Below are 18,011 nucleotides of genomic sequence, written 5' to 3'. Positions count from 1 at the left end.
TGCTTCCATTATGAGAATTAAAGTTTGCCAATTAAAGGTAGTTGTCTCACTGACTACCTCTTCTGTGGAAACCTCTAAGTCCCATAAAACAGCTATAAAAGGATTGAGACAATTCTAAAGTCAGAGATAATGAAACTTAATCACACTAATTATAAATGATTAGAAACAAATTCTTTCTGAACCTTTCAGGTGAAAGGATATTGACCCACCCTCTTGTGATGAGAAAAATAACAGGCACCATTTATATAATTTCCAACTCTGTTCAAGGATCAGGTAAGAACAAAAAATGCTACAGGAGATAAAGCTTATGAGAAGAGTGGGAAACCTTTTAAAGGGAGAAGAGCCTTTGGGGTATGTGTAATAGAGAATAGTGCTGTCAAAGTAGAAAAGGCCACTAAGCTGTACATAAAGATCCCTACAGGCCTAATACTGACTTAGTTTAAAAATATAATGTTATCTATGTTTTATTGTATTTTTTATTTATTTTGTTAAATGTTTCCCAATTATATTTTAATCTGGCTTGGGTAGCACTTAATAGTGTTGCTGCCAGCTGCCTGACATCTCTGTATTAGAATATAACTTAAGACATTTTATTTTATTTTATTTTTTAAAATTTTATTAATTTATTTTGATTTATCAACAATCACTTCCATATGCTTTTGAGTTGAAAATTTTTCTCCCCCTTTCTTCGCCCCCACCCTCCCCGAGATGGCGCACAATCTGATATAAGCTTTACATTTACATGCCCATTAAACATATTTTCACATTAGTGAAGTTGTAAGTAAAAATGAAAACCAATAGGAGGAACCATCAGAAAGATGAAACAAAACTCAACAGAAGGTAAAAACAAGTGATAGCGATTCGACTTTCATAGTTCTTTCTTTGGATGTGGACAGCATTTTCCATCCAAGGCCTCTGGAGATGTCTTAGATCCTGTAATGCTGAGAAGGGTTCAGTTTAACAATCTTAGTCATCACATAACCTGGCTGTTATTGTGTACAAAGTCCTCTTGGTTCTGCTCACTTCACTCAGCATCAGACCACATAAGTCTTTCTAGGTTTTTCTGAAGTCAGCATGTTCATTCCATTCCATTCATGTACCACAACTTGCTCAGCCATTCCCCAATTGATGGGCATCCTCTCAATTTCCAATTCTTTGCCACCACAAAAAGAGCTGCTATGAATATTTTTGTACATGTGGGTCCTTTTCCCATTTGTTTGATCTCTTTGGGATATAGCCCTAGAAGTGCTATTGCTGGATCAAAGGGTATGCACATTTTTGTAGCCCTTTGGGCATAGTTCCAAATTGTTCTCCAAAATGGTTGGATCATTTCACAACTCCACCAACAATGTATTAGTGTTCCTATTTTCCCACATCTCCAACATTTATCATTTTCCTGTTTTGTCATGTTGGCCAATCTGATAGGTGTGATGTGGTACCTCAGTTGTTTTGATTTGCATTTCTCTAATCAATAACGATTTAGAGCATTTTTTCATATGACTATAGATGGCTTTAATTTCTTCATCTGAGAACTGTCTGTTCATATCCTTTGACCATTTATCAATTGGGGAATGGCTTGTGTTCTTATAAATTTGTCTTAATTCTCTATATATTTTGAAATGAGACCTTTATCAGAGAGACTGGTTGTAAAAATTCTTTCCCAATTTTCTACCTTCCTTCTAATCTTAGTTGCATTGGCTTTGTTTGTGCAAAAACTTTTCAATTTAATGTAATCAAAATTATCCATTTTGCTTTTCATAATGTTCTCTATCTCCTGTTTGGTCATGAATTCTTCTGTTCTCCATAGATCTGATAGGTAAACTATTCCTTGTTCTCCCAGTTTACTTATGGTATCAGCCTTTATATCTAAGTCTGAACCCATTTTGACTTTATTTTGGTATATGGTGTGAGATTTGGGTCTATGCCTAGTTTCTGCCATACTCTTTTCCAGTTTTCCCAGCAGTTTTTTTCAAAGAGTGGGTTCTTATCCCAGAAGCTGGGGTCTTTGGGTTTATCAAATAATAGATTACTATAGTCATTGACTACTGTGTCTTGCATATTTAACCTATTCCACTGATCCACCTCCCTATTTCTTAGCCAGTACCAAGCAGTTTTGATGATTGCTGCTTTATAATACAATTTAAGATCTGGAATTGCTAGGCCACCTTCCCCTGCATTTCTTTTCATTAGTTCCTTTGATATTCTGGACCTTTTGTTTTTCCAAATGAATCTTGTTATTATTTTTTCTAACTCTATAAAATAATTTTTTGGTAGTTTGATTGGTATGGCACTGAATAAGTAAATTAGCTTAGGTAGGATTGTCATTTTTATTATATTAGCTCGGCCTACCCATGAGCAACTGATGTTTTTCCAATTATTTAGATCTGATTTTATTTGTGTGAAAAGTGTTTTGTAATAGAGTTCCTGGGTTTGTTTCAGGAGGAGTAGACTCCTAAATATTTTATAATATAGTAAGTTTAAATGGGATTTCTCTTTCTATCTCTTGCTATTGGGCTTTGTCTGTAATATATAGAAATGCTGATGATTTCTGTGGGTTTATTTTATAGCCTGCAACTTTGCTAAAGTTGTTTATTATTTCAAGTAGTTTTTTACTTGATTCTCTAGGATTCTCTAAGTATATCATCATGTCATCTGCAAAGAGTGATAGCTTTGTTTCTTCTTTGCCTATTCTAATACCTTCAATTTCTTTTTCTTCTCTTATTACTAAAGCTAATGTTTCCAGTATGATACCGAACAACAGTAGTGATAATGGACATCCTTGTTTCACTCCCAAACTTATTGGAAATGCTTCTAGCCTGTCTCCATTACATATAATGCTTGCTGAAGGTTTTAGATGGATGCTATTTATTATTTTAAGGAAGACTCCATTTATACCTATGCTTTCTAGTGTTTTTAATAGGAATGGGTGTTGTATTTTATCAAAAGCTTTTTCTGCATCTATTGAGATGATCATGTGGTTTCTGTTGGTTTTGTTGTTGATATGCTCAATGATGCTGATAGTTTTCCTAATATTGAACCAACCCTGCATTCCTGGTATAAATCCTACCTGGTCATAGTGTATTATTCTTGTGATAAGTTGCTGCAATCTACTTGCTAGTATTTTGTTTAAAATTTTTGCATCTATATTCATTAGAGAAATTGGTCTATAATTTTCTTTCTCTATTTTGACTCTTCCTGGTTTAGGTATCAACACCATATTTGTATCATAAAAAGAATTTGGTAAGACTCCTTCTTCACCTATTTTCCCAAATAGTCTATATAGTATTGGAATTAATTGTTCTTTAAATGTTTGATAGAATTCGCATGTAAATCCATCTGGCCCTGGAGATTTTTTCCTAGGGAGTTCATCAATGGCTTGTTCAATTTATTTTTCTGAGATGGGGTTATTTAAGTATTTTACTTCCTCTTCGTTAATCTGGGCAATTTATATTTTTGTAAATATGTATCCATTTCACTAAGATTGTCAAATTTGTTGGCATATAGTTGGGCAAAATAATTCCTAATTATTGTTTTAATTTCCTCTTCCTTGGTGGTAGCTTCCCTTTTCATTCTTGATACTAGTAATTTGGTTTTCTTCTTTCTTTTTTTAATTAAATTAACCAAAGGTTTATCTATTTTATTGTTTTTTCATAAAACCAGCTCTTAGCTTTATTTGTTAGTTCAATATTTTTCTTAATTTCAATTTTATTAATTTTTCCTTTGGTCTTCAATTTTTCTAATTTGGTGCTTAGTTGAGGATTTTTAATTTGTTCTTTTTCTAGTTTTTTTAGTTGTATGCCCAATTCATTAATCTCCTCTTTTTCTATTTTATTTATGTAAGCATTTAGAGATATAAAACTTCCCCTAAGAACTGCTTTTGCTGCATCCCATAGGTTTTGGTATGTTGTCTCATTATTGTCATTCTCTTGAATGAAATTATTGATTGTTTCTATGATTTGTTGTTTGACCCAATCATTTTTTAGGATTAGATTATTTAGTTTCCAATTATTTTTCAGTCTATCTTTCCATGGCCCTTTATTACATCATGATCTGAAAAGGAAGCATTCAATATTTCTGCCTTTCCGCATTGGACTGTGAGGTTTTTATGCCCTATTACATGGTCAATTTTTGTTTATGTGCCATGTACTGCCAGAAAAAAGTATATTCCTTTCTATCCCCATTCAGTTTTCTCCAGAGGTCTATCATACCTAACTTTTCTAATGTTCTATTCACCTCCTTAACTTCTTTCTTGTTTATTTTGTGGTTAGACTTATCTAGTGCCGAGAGGGGGAGGTTCAGGTCCCCCACTAGTATAGTTTTGCTGTCTATTTCTTCCTGTAACTCCCTGAACTTCTCCTGTAAGAATTTGGATGCTATACCATTTGGTGCATATATGTTTAGTAATGATATTACTTCATTGTCTATGGTGCCTTTTAGCAGGATGTAGTTTCCTTCCTTATCTCTTTTGATTAGATCTATTTTTGCTTTTGCTTTGTCTGAGATCAGATTGCTACCCCTGCTTTTTTCACTTCAGCTGACGCATAATATATTCTGCTCCAGCCTTTTACCTTTACCCTGTATGTGTCACTCTTTTTCAAATGTGTTTCCTGTAAACAACATATTGTAGGATTATGGTTTTTAATCCATTCTGCAATCCGTTTCCGTTTTATGGGAGAGTTCATCCCATTCACATTCACAGTTATGATTACTATCTGTGTCTTTTTCTCCATCCTTTTCCCCCCATTTATGCTTTTCTTTCTCCTTTTTCCTTTCCCCCTTCACTAGTGTTTTGCTTTTGACCACCACCTCCTTCAGTCCCTTCCCCCTTTTATTATCCCTTTCCCTTTTCTTCCCCTTTAGTCTTACTGCTTCTTCCCTCCCTTCTTTCCCCCCTTTTCTTTCCCCCTCCCTTTTCTTTCCCCTTTTCCCTCCTACTGCCTATAGGGCAAGTTAGATTTCTATACCTAACTGATTATATTATGCCCTTCTTGAGCCAAATCTGATGAGAGTAAGCTCCCCCCTTCTTTCCCTCTGCTGTAATAGGATTTTGTGTCTTTTCCTGTAATGTAATTTACCCTTGTCTGCCTCCTCCTTTCTCAGTTTTTCTAAGATCAGATTGATCCACTTATTTGGATCCATTTAACCCACTTGATTAGATTTTTTTTTATCATTACATCAAAGTCAACTAATATCCACCCTCTTTATGTATACTCCTTTAACAAGGTGTAATAACAATACAGTTCTCAAGGAAGTCTCATATTCCCTTGTAGGGGTTTAAATATTAACAATATTGTATCCTTGTCCCATTTACCTTTTTAAGTCCTTCTTGAGTCCTGTACTTGAAGATCAAATTTTTTGTTGAGCTCTGGTCTTTTTATCAGGAAAGTTTGGAAGTCTCCTATTTTGTTGAATATCCACCTCCTCCCTTGAAAAATGATGCTCATTTTTGCTGGGTAATTGATCCTTGGCTGCATTCCAAGCTCCTTTGCCTGAATATCATGTTCCATGCCCTGTGGTCTTTTAATGTAGAAGCTGCAAGGTCCTGTGTAATCCTGACTGTGGTTCCATGATATTTAAATTGTCTTTTTTGGCTGCTTGCAGCACCTTCTCTTTCATCTGGTAATTTTGGAATTTTGCTATTATATTCTTGGTTGTCAATTTGGGATCTCTTTCAGGTGGTGATCGGTGGATTCTTTCTATGGTTATTTTCCCTTCTGGTTCTAGGACTTCTGGGCAGTTTTCCTTTATGATTTCCTGAAAGATACTGTCCAGGCTCTTTTTTTCATCATGATTTTCAGGTAGTCCAATAATTTTTAAATTGTCTCTCCTGAGTCGATTTTCCAGGTCGGTTGTTTTACTGATGAGGTATTTTACATTTTCATCTATTTTTTCATTTTTTTGTTTCTGTTTGACTGATTCTTGCTCTCTCATAGAGACATTAGTTTCCATTTGTCCAATTCTAGTTTTTAACAGATTGTTTTCTTCTGTTAGTTTTTGTACTTCCTTCTTCAACTGGCCAATTGTGTTTTTTAGGGACTTGTTTCCTTCAGTATACTCTTCTGTTAGTTTTTGTACTTCCTTCAATTGGCCAATTGTGTTTTTTAGGGACTTGTTTTCTTCAGTGTACTCTTCTGTTAGTTTTTGTCCTTCCTTCTTCAATTGGCCAATTGTGTTTTTTAGGGACTTGTTTTCTTCAGTGTATTTTTTTTCCAATTGGCCAATTGTATTTTTGAAGGACTCTTCTACCTCTCTCATTTGACTATTAAAATCCTTCTTGAGCTCTTCTAAGAAGGCTTTTTGGGCTTCAGACCAGTTCATATTCCCTTTTGTTGTTGCAGATGTGGGTTTGTTGACAATGTTGTCCTCTTCAGAATTTCTGTCTTGATCTTCACTCTTCTCATAATATGAATCTATGGTACGTTTCTTTTTACTCATGGTGTTTCTTTATTCCCTGGCCTTTAAAGAGATTGAGCTCTCCTGCTGGGGAACAGAGGGTACTGACCCAAGCTTCTTGTGTTGGGAGCCTAGGTCTTGGTCACTGGCTTTGCATGCTGGGGCCTCTTATGCTGGGAATTGGAGTCTGTAGGTTTCTGGCAGCTTACCTCATGTTGGGCTGGAATCAGCAAGGCTGGAACTTTCAGGCAATTCTAGGTTGCCTGCTTTTCCTTTCCTTTAGCTTTCTTCAGCTCCTTTTAGATGGGTGCTGCAGGATGTTTATCTGCCTGGGGCCCCCTGCAGTGTTGTCTCCCTCGTTTCTGCTAATGCACTGGGAGATTCCTTTGTGGTAGAGTGCTGAGGAACCTGGTGGTTTTCTGAGGTGGTTTCCACTGGTTTCCCTGCCCTCACTGAGGCATTCGGAGGTCCAGGTTTGGTGTCTGCCTGCTCTACCACCTGGGCTTCAGGATTTCTTCACAATTGGAGGCTGCAGGGCTCCGACAGCTCATCTGGTGTTGGGTCGGAATCAGCAAGGCCAGGTCTTTAGGAAGCCTTTAGGTTGTTTTCTTCACCTCCTTTCAGATGAATGCCACAGGGTACTTATCTGCCTGGGGCCCCTTGTAGTTCTGCCTCCCTTATTTTTGCTGAGGCACTGGGAGACCCATTTGCTGGGCTGCTGCACTGCTGCTCCCCGTCTTTCTTCTAGTTCAGGTGTTCCAGTTTTTTTTTTTTTCTGGGGTGATATTTTCTGAGTTTTCAGAGGTTGATATGGGAGAGTGAGAGCGACTACCTTTTCACTCCGCCATCTTGGCTCCCGGAAGCGGAAGTCCAACTTAAGACGTTTTAGATATATGTATGTATCCACATATATATACACACAATTTGCTGGTTAACTTGAGGGAGTGCTTGGGTGCTTGTGTTTGGGTGCTTGTTCTTGGACCCCAATTTCTCCCTAGCCTCAGAAACACTGTCTCTGGCAGTTTTATCCCAGCCCAAGGACACTGTACCTAGCAATTACTCACGAGTAGGCCTCAACCAGAGCCTTATCTCTTTCCTTGGTGCTGTAACAAACAGCACCTGAAGGAATTATTAGTTTGAACTGGCTTTGCACTGGCTCATAAAGATATTCTTACCTACTGGACTATCTATACTACCACCCTACCTCATTATCTACATCCTGGACTCTTTATTATCTGTATTCTAGACTTAAGACATATGTATATTCCCTACATCTATCTTGTCAAACAAGACATTGACTGGTGGCAGAGTGGACAACTCTCAGTTACCACTGAACTCTAGTTAACTTAGTGATGTAGCAGGCCTAAAACCACACCTCCATGTGGCCCCCCTTGTGGGCTTTTCCTAGTGAACTATGGATAAAACGCCTGTGCTGTAAGTACAAGAAGTGCATGTTCCTTTAAGAACTGACCACTCCTTAACCACTCCCTAATCCCACCCTGAATCACCTAGTTAGCATATTTGACACACGTTTTATTATATGTTATCCTATATAAACTTTAACTGTACCTCTGTAAGGTCGCAGGTTTCTTAAGAATCCTTGCCTGCTAAAAAGTGTAACAATAAATCTTTGTCACCTTGACTTAGAGAATACTTGAGTCTATGAATTCATTCCAGATGACCCTGTCCTGTACTTCAGTCTTTGAGGGGTCTCAACCTGTCAGACTGCAACAAACTGAAGTAGGGGAATGGAATGCCACTGTTTGGGGCAAAGAGTGAAGATAAATTTCTCAACAATTTTTTTACTTTTATGTAGTCTAGGCCAGGGGTGGGAAACCTGCGGCCTTGAGGCCACATGCCCTCTAGGTCCTCAAGTGCAGCCCCTTAATAAAAAGATTTGTTCTGTAAAATTTTGACTTGGACTCAGTCAAAAGGCTGCACTTAAGGATCTAGATGGCCATGTGTCCTCGAGGCTACAGGTTCCCCAACCCTGGAGTCTAGGCCTTTGCTTCCCTCAAAATCCAAAGCGGGTGACATTTCTGCCTAATCATATGTGTTTGACAGCTATCTGCCACCCTCATTGAGCAGGTAGCATAAAAAAAACAACAGAAGCTAAGTGTTCTCTGGGGTCATAACACTGTTGCTAGAACTCCTTGTTTAATTTAATGATTCTCTTCTTGATGGCACTGAATACCCAGTTGCTTTTTTTTTTTTTTAGGCAATTGGGGTTAAGTGACTTGCCCGGGGTCAGACTCTTAGTAAGTTCAAGTGTTGGGTCTGAGGCTGGATTTGAACTTGAGTCCTCCTGACTTCAGGGCCAGTGCTGTACCCACTGCACCACCTCCTTGCGTGCTTCCCCCTTCCCCCAGTTGCTTTTTATCTCGGGTTTTTAGCTTCTGTCTCAGGCCTCTTCAAGCCAGGGTTCCTGACCTTGGTTAGTCAGTCTCTCCATGCTGGGACCCATGTTTTTTGTGTTCCATAGGTGTCCAGCCTGTAGTGGTCATTGCTTGACCTGATCCCTCTCCACTGCCTCAGTCACACTGACTAAATCTCCTTTTGTGAACAGTAGCAGCCAACCAAAATACCTTTCTTGTTGTTTCTTGTATGACTTTTACAATTCTAGCCTTGGCTAGACCTCATGCCTGGAATGCATTCTTTCCTCACCTCTGCCTCTTCATCTTTTGGAAATCATCAAGGAAAACTGCCCTAAGGTCCTAGAACCAGATGGTAAAATAGCCATAGAAAGAATCCAACGATTACCTCCTGAAAGAGATCCTAAATTGAAAATGCCAAGGAATATAGTAGCCAAATTCCAAAGAGAAAATACTGCAAGCAGCCAGAAAGAAACAATTTAGATATCATGGAACCATAGTTAGGATTATGCAGGACCTTGCAGCTTGTACATTAAAAGATCATAGGGCATGGAATACGATATTCCTTAAGGCAAAGGAGCTTGGATTGCAGCCAAGGATTAACCCAGTGAAAATGAGCATAATCTTTGGGAGGAGCAGATGGACATTCAACAAAATAGGGGACTTCCAAACCTTTCTGATAAAAAGACCAGAGCTCAACAGAAAATTTGATCTTCAAATACAAGACTCAAAGAGACATGAAAAGGCAAACAGGAGAGAAAAAAAACATGTTATTAATAAGGGCAAACTGTTTACATCCCTACAAGGCAAAATGAACACTTGTAACTCTTGACAACTGTATTGTTATTACACCACTTTAAAGGAGTATACATAGAGGGGGTGGGTATAAGTTGACTTTGATGTAATGATAAAAAAAACTAATCAAGTGGGTTTAAATGGATCTAAGTAAGTGGATTAATCTGATCTAACTAGGGGAAATGTACTGGGAGAAAAGGAAAGGAGGAGGCAAACAAGGGTATATTACTTTACAGGAAAAGGCAGAAATAGCTATTACAGTAGAGGGAAAGAAGGGAGGCAGATGAGCATTGTTTTGAACCTTACTCTCATCAGATTTGGCTCAAGAAGGAATAACATAATCAGTTAGGTATAGAATTAACTTGCCCTGTAGGCAGTAGGAGGGAAAAGGGAAAGAAAAGGGAAGGGGGATAGAAGGAAGGAAGAGGCAATAAGGGTAAAGAGGAAGAAAAGGGAAAGGCTAAGAGAAGGGAGGCAGGACTGAGGGAGGCAGTGGTTGAAAGCAAAACACTAGTGAGGAGGGAAAGGGAGAAAGGAGAAAGAAAAGTTTAAGTGGGGGAGATAGGATGGAGAGAAAGACACAAAAAATAATCATAACAGTGAATGTGAATGGGATGAACTCTCCCATAAAACAGAAATGGATAGCAAAATAGATTAAAAACCATAATCCTGCAGTATATTTTTTGCAGGAAACACATTTGAAACAGAGAGACACACACAGGGTAAAGGTAAAAGGCTGGAGTAGAATATATTATGCTTCAGCTGAAGTAAAAAAAAAGCAGGGGTAGCAATCCTGATCTTAGACAAAGCAAAAGCAAAAATAGATCTTATCAAAAGAGATAAAGAAGGAAACTACATCCTGCTAAAAGACACCACAGACAATGACATAATATCATTACTAAACATATATGCACCAAATAGTATAGCCTCTAGATTTTTAGAGGAGAAGTTCAGGGAGTTACAGGAAGAAATAGACAGTAAAACTATACTAGTAGGGGACCTCAACCTCCCCCTCTCTGAATTAGATAAATCTAACCACAAAATAAACAAGAAAGAAGTTAAGGAGGTGAATAGAATATTAGAAAAGTTAAGTATGGTAGACATCTGGAGAAAATTGAATGGGGATAGAAAGGAATATACTTTGTTCTTGGTGGTACATGGCATATACACAAAAATTGACCATGTACTAGGGCATAAAAACCTCAGAATCCAATGCAGAAAGGCAGAAATATTAAATGCATCCTTTTCAGATCATAATGTAATAAAAATTATATGTAATAAAGGGCCACGGAAAGATAGACTAAAAATAACTGGAAACTAAATAATCTAATTCTATAAAATGAATGGCTCTCCTCTGCCTCTTAAAATCTCTTTTTTCTTTCCAAAACTCAGTTCAACCTTTTGATTTTACATGAAGCCTTTCTTGATTTCCTAGTTCCTACTGCCATTTCCCCTCCAAATTAACCTAAATTTTGTACATATATTTAATATGTACTTATATGTATACACATTATTACCCTTATTAGAATATAAGCTACTTGGGGGGCATGGAGAATTTAATTCTTGTCCTTGTATCCCCAGCACTTATCATGGTGCCTGGAACACTGTAGGTACTTAATAACTGCATACTTAGTTTATTACTTGCCTGTTAATTGGAATCATGCTGCTTGCTTGCTTCCCTCTTCTTTTGCTAATTAACTGGTGTGTGACCTGAACTTATGGTATTCATGCACTTGTCCATACACAGACTGACAACTTAATGTTCATACCTTCAATATGTATCATCGATTCACAGAATCATAACTTTAGAGATGGAACAGACCTTAAAGGTCATTGAGCCCAATCTTCTCATTTTACAGATGAGGAACCATAGAGGTTAAATGTCTTGTCAAAATAGACATTGCTCTTAAGTTTCTGAGGAAGAATTTGAAATCGGGTCTTCCAGACTCCCAGTCTATCATCCTATCCACCATACCATGTTGCCTGTAGGTATAACCTGTGTTCCCTAGGTATAACCAGATTACCGAAAAGATTATTCTGGCTTACCTATCTTGTTGTTACTCATGACCTGATAGAATAATAATTTTCAATCATACATAGATGAATAAAAGATATATAAGGAAATATTTTAGGTTATTATAGGTAGGCTTGCATATAGTTCATTAAGTAACATTGTCCATAAGCCTCTTCCATCCCCTCTCACCCCACCCTCTGTCCCCCTTTTCATGACATAGTTACTTGAATGTGTAGGCAGGTGCTCCACAGAGCTGGGCTAATTCAACCTCCATACTAGCTTTACTGAAAAAAACAATTAGAGGCCACAATATGGAGGTTTTGGTGAAGAAGACAAGATTTTAACCAGGGTTTCAGTTTGAGATGAAGACTTCCTTGCCCTTTTCTCCAACATTACAAAAATTTTAGAACTAGCCTAATTTATTTCAGGCTGCCTTAAAATCGTTTGTTTTAGGGTTTCAATCAATTATTATCATCCATCTCTGTACTATTAAGGCAACACCACTAGCAGAAACTAGACCCTGAGAACACCACAAAGCTGGAGCTCTTGGGACAGTTCACTAGTCCAAAAGAACATGAATTAAACCTAAGCTAATTGTTGGCTGGCTTAATGGCCCATTAAGTTCTTATTCTTTTTCTATTCTAAAATATTCAACTTATGAGTCATAATCTTAAAATTTTTAATGGATTAAAGAGGCTAAGGTATTTGTAAACTATCTTCCCCATTTGACACAGAGTTTAACTGCTTGCTTTCTGTCACAAGATCAGACGCTGAGCCCCATGACCCTATTCCTATTCAGCAGGGTCCTCTTGTTCTGAAAGGATCAATGTAATTAATTTTCTGGAGAGCAAACTACTAGTAACACCTCTAAAGCATTTGTCCTTTATGTCTTCCTTGAGGTCTTAAATTGCTTCACAGAGAGTCCCCATGCTGGGGAAATAACTTATATACTGACAGTGGTCTTAATGACACGCCATCTCTTCTCCTTCAGCTACTAAACATGGAAGCCTGGAGAAAAGAAACTGTTACTTGAGCTTGAATACTCACCTTTCTCTTCACAATCTTTAGCAGCAGCAGAGGTACAGTATTTCTGGGCTTCGTAGTTTTCATAAAATCTGCTGATAGATTGCCCCAAGTTGTGATTAGGAAATATCAGAAATAGATTATCCAAAATTTTAATGGAGGAATTCACCATTATTACCACTATGATGGAAAAGTTATAGATTACTTTCTATTGCAAGAAACATGACTCCCCAGGACACCCAAATTAGGCTCACAGAACTTCTAAACTACATGTGATACTTTAAAAATACTACTTACTTACCAGTAAACTTGTTTTCCTGATAGTTGGTTCTCTAAGTATGTATCCATCATGATAGAGTTCTGAAATAGCTTTTGGGTACAGTGAATATTTTAGGTTATGACTGTTCTTTCTGTGATGAGATTGCCCACCTGAACCAATTATCTAGTTTCCATTTTGACTCAAGGGTCAGGTAAAGAAGCAAAATCACTAGAGGGGACATAGCTTAAGATAAAGGTATCTTAAGGGATAAGAGCCATTTTTGTTTATTCTTAAGACTATTAACTTGAGTGCTTTTACCTATACAGGAGATTTTATGCCAATTTCATGGCTTATTTTCTTTTATTTTTGATTTATAAATTTATATATATTAATACAACACCATATATGATTGTGTCTATGCTATAGGAAATGATGAGCTCAATGATTTTAGAAAAACATGGAAAGACTTGCAAGAAATAATGAAGAACTAAATGAGCAGAACCAAGAGAACATTGAATATAGTAATAGCAATATTGTTTTATTGTGTTAGGAATGACTTTGAACAAATAAGCTATTTTGTCTATTATAATACCCAAATTAGCTATAAAGGACATGTGAAAAAAGATACTATCTGCATCCAGAGAAAGAACTGATACATAGAGGTATATATAGAATAATTTTACATATATTCATATATATATGCATGTGTGCAAATATATATATGTGTGTGTGTATGTATATATACACACACACCTATTTGTGTCTAATGGTAGCCATCTCTAGGGCAGGAGGGGAAAAGGGAAGAAAAAAAGAAAAAAATTTACATGATAATTTTGTCGTATATTTGAAAGTAACAGCAAGTTGTGCATAGCAGATTGGTAGTTTCATGTACAATCATCTTTTTTATTGTACTACATTATGGAAATGTTTATTTTGTTCTATAAATTAAAAACATCAAAAAATACAACACAATACAATAGAAAGACAAAATATTTACTCTCTTCAGAAGGCCTTTGTTATAATACACATATGTGGCCCAGGTACTAGAGGGAGGAGCGTTGGTACATCCTACTTGGTTTTAGCAGGTTATCTACAGATCTATCATCCTATCTACCATACCATGTATACCTCTAGGTATAACCTATGTTCCCTAGCTATAACCAAGTTACTGAAAAGACTATTCTGGCTTGCCTATCTTGTTGTCACTCATGACTTGATAGAATAATAATTTTCAATCATAGATAGATGAATAAAAGATATACAAGGAAATATTTTAGATTATTATAGGTGGGCCTGCAGTTAGTGCATTAAGTAACATTGTCCATAAGCTCCTTTCATCCCCCTCTAACCCCACTGTCTAGCCCCCTTTCCATGAAATAGTTACTTGAATATGTATTGGAATTCAAGGGGAACCTGGCCCTGAGGGGATCAGTTATGGAATAGGAGGTGGCAGAGATAAGAAGAGGAATGGATTATGGCAGCAACAAGTCCTGGAAGAACGTGCTGCAACTGGGGACAACACGAAGAAGAGAAGATCTAAAGGAACACCCCAATGCAGCATCTGTGCTTTGGGAAGCGTAGGGAAGGCATAACACGAAAATGTTGAGTCTGAATTTTACCTGCATCTAAACTTGCTATTCATTAATTGTTCATAGTATGTAATGTGAATGCACGTTAGTGAGATGACTTACTAAACAAATCATACATATGCAGGGTGTCCTGAAAGGGCTTATAATTCTTGAAGTTACTTCCTCCCTTCCTCTGCATTCATATTTATCTATGCTTGTCTTTAATGAATCTCTCTCAACTCCTGATTAGATGCTTTTTCTTCTATTGGTTTGAGCCTTCCAATGACATAGTAAATTGGGTGGAGGGGGGAATGGAGAAAAGGGAGAGAAGAGAAACTCTCTCTTTTCCCCCCTAAGAGCACTTCTTTCTCAGTGTCTTGGCTTGAACCTCAAATTGTTTTTACAAATTAATCTTACAATACTTATCTTTGTTCATCCCATACCTTAACCAAACTCGAGTACTTGCCATTCTAGAAATGGATTCCAGACATTTTTGCCTCCCTTTGCTCACATCTGTTTCTGGAATGCCTTTTGTCCTAGCTTTGACTACCCGTGGTTCCTACCCATTCTTTAAGGTCCAGTTCAAATGCAATCTTCTGAAGCTTTTTTTGAGTCTTCCTCAGCTGAATTCCCACAACACTGCTAATCTCTGATTACTTTGATATTCAGTCTTGTATTATGGTTACTTTTGTACATGTTTTAGCTCCCTTACTAAACTGTAAGCTTAGAGTAAAAGCAGTGGTTTTATTCTTTGAATCCCTGTAATGAATGCCTACTAGGTGGAGGTATAAAATCTAGGATTTAGAAGAAAGCCCTTTTAAATCAAATCTAAGATTGGTACGTCAAAATTTTGTCCTTAGGAAAAAGAAATAGTTTTATGATGAGTTGTCAGCACCATGTTCAAGGATAGCAGTGAAGCAAGCAGCAGTAAGCTCAGTATATCTAGCAAAAAGAAAGCATGAAGCTGGCCATAATTGGCCTGAATTGTGATACCAGTATAGGTATGTGGGGGTGGTGTGGCTGGGTATTGAGAAAAAGAGAAACACTGAATTTTAGGAAGGGTGCTCAGAAAGCTGGAAAAGTAGGAGGGGGCAATGTTATGAAGGGGTTTGGATGTCAAAGAGTACATTTGGAATTTGCTCCTGAAGGCAATAGGAAGCCACTGGAGTTTATTGAGTAAAGAGGTACTGTGATTGAACCTGCATTTTAGGAAAATCACGTTAGTGGCTGAATGGAAGAAAGATTGGAGTGGGGAAGAGAGTTGAGGCAGGCAGATCCACCAGCAGGCTGATGTTGATGAGGGCCTGCTCTAGAGTATTGGCAATGCCAGAGGAGAGAAGGAGGTGTATTCGAGAGATGTTGTTGCAAAGGTGAAACTGATGGGCCTTGGCAACAGCTTGGATATGGGGATGAAAGTAAGTAGTCCAGGATAATTCCTAGGTTGTGAACCTGGGGGATTGGGAGCATGGTGTTGTCCTCTACAGTAATAAGGAAGGTAGAGTGAGGAATAGTTTAGGGGGAAGTGAGTTCTGTTTTGGACATATTGAGTTTAAGATGTCTACTTGATATCCAGTTCGAGATGTCTGAAAGACAGTTGGAAATGTGAGATTGGGGGTCAGCAGAGATTCTAGGGTAGGATAGATAGATTTGAGAATCAGCAGCATATAAGATGGAAATTAGATCCATTGGAGCTGATGAGACCACCAAGTGTAGTATAGGAGAAGAGAAAAGGGCCCAGGACAGAACCTTGAGGGATACCTATGGTTATTAGGCATGATATGGATAAGGGTCCAGCAAAGGACAGTGAGAAGGGGTGGTCAGATATATAGGAGGAGAACCAGGAGAGTGTGGTGTCCTGAAAACCTACAGAGACATGAATATCAAGGAGGAAAGGGTGATCAACAGTGCCAAAGGCTGCAGAGAGGCTGAAGAGAATGAAGACAGAGAAAAGGTCATTGGATTTGGCAACTAAGACATTACTGGTAACTTTGGAGAGAGCAGTGTCAGTGGTATGATGAGGTTGAAAGCCCGATTATAAGGGGTTAGCAAGAGAGAGAAGAAAAGAGAGGAGAAAAAGTGGAGGCATCTATTGTAGATGGCCTTTTAGAGGAATTTAGCTACAAAGGGCAGAAGAGATATAGGACAATAGCAGAGATGGAAAGATCGAGTGAGGGTTTTTTTTTCCAGGATAAGGGAGACAGAAGCATGTTTGTATGCAGTAGGAAATGAACCAGTAGACAAGGAGAGACTGAAAATAAGTGAAAGTGTGGAGATGACAGGGGGCAATCTATTAGAGGAGACATGACAGAATGGGATCACTTGAACAACTAGAGGGGTTAGCCTTGGTAAGAAGTAAGGCTTTTCATCATATAAGACAGGAGTAAAGGAGGAAAGAGTGGCAGAAGGCACCTGATAGGAGATAGGGAAGAGGTAAGAAGAGGGAGTTCATGGCAAATAGCTTCAATATAGTCTATAAAACATGAGGGAAGATTCTTAGCTGAGAAAATAGGTTTGGGAAGGGATGAAAAGGTTTGGAAGAGCTGCTATGGAGAGTGGGATAAGTTGATAAGGGAGTTATTAAAGTAAGTTGCATAGCAGCAGTGAAGACCCAGTTGAGGTTGTGTGACATAAATTTGTAGTGAACCTACAGAATGGTTATGTGGTTTTTTTCCACCTTTGTTCAATGTCACATGTATAGGAATAAAGGCAATGAATTGTGTGAGTGATCCAAGGCTAAGCATAATCAGTAATACCATAAAGGGACTAGGGACTCAATAGGACAGTGTAGAGGTGAATTCAACAGGGAGTCAAGATTGGGGAGAAGAGAGGAGAGTGTCTAGTTCAGGGGAGATGGCCTGGGAGAGAATTGAGGCATCAAGGGATGGGAGGTCATGGCTGAAGAATGGGGTTTTGTAAGGGAATGCAGGAGAAGAGGTGAAAAGTCAACAGTTCATAGTTGGATATGGGGATTTCAGGATTTTTGAATATGAAGGTGGTACATTTGTGGGTGATAGCAAGATGGAGAATATGACCATCTTTGTGTATGGCTGAGGTATGATGGAGGAGTAGCCCATGTGAGGTGAGTTAGTTTAGACACTAAGTGGTTAGGGTATTTGAAGGAGAACAAATATGAATGTTGAAGTATGAGGGTAGGAGATAGAGAGGAGAGAAAAAATTGTAAGCCAAGTATAAAACTCACTGAGGAAGGAAAGAGAATGGCCTGGAGGTCTATAGACAACAACTAACAGGATTTTGACTGGCTGGTAGGAAAGGACAGCATGACTTTCAAAGGAAGACAGATTACTGAATTACACAGGTAAGGGAAGAACTTGGAAATGGAAATGGGGATAAAGAAGTATTACAACTCCTCTTCCTTGATCGATGAGCCAAGGAGAATTAGTGAAAGAGTAGCCAGAACTAGAAAGGATGGCCAGGGGAGTGATGTCATAAGGGACGCCCCAGGTTTCAGTAAAAGTTGGAGATGGAAGGAGTGGGGGAGGAATAGATTTAAGGCGAAGAGAAGTTTGTTGCCTTATGAAACAAGCATGCCAGAGTGCATGGTGGGAAGGTTGCGTGGAGTTAGGATG

At 38.1% G+C, this 18,011-nt stretch overlaps 1 protein-coding gene across 1 annotated transcript in view; it reads right to left on the bottom strand.

The window, feature by feature from the left end:
* LOC110193499 (phospholipid-transporting ATPase ABCA3-like) overlaps positions 1–18,011 on the bottom strand; it is a 337,264-nt gene that overhangs the window by 23,880 nt on the left and 295,373 nt on the right. Inside the window, 1 exon segment of the mRNA XM_078151735.1 lies at positions 12,622–12,777. Coding sequence (XP_078007861.1) covers positions 12,622–12,777 — 156 coding nt within the window.

The sequence above is a fragment of the Phascolarctos cinereus genome, unplaced genomic scaffold, assembly GCF_003287225.1.
Source record: "Phascolarctos cinereus isolate Bilbo 61053 unplaced genomic scaffold, phaCin_HiC Scaffold_4;HRSCAF=312, whole genome shotgun sequence".
Lineage (NCBI taxonomy): Eukaryota > Metazoa > Chordata > Mammalia > Diprotodontia > Phascolarctidae > Phascolarctos > Phascolarctos cinereus.
This window is presented reverse-complemented; position numbering and strand designations above follow the sequence as displayed.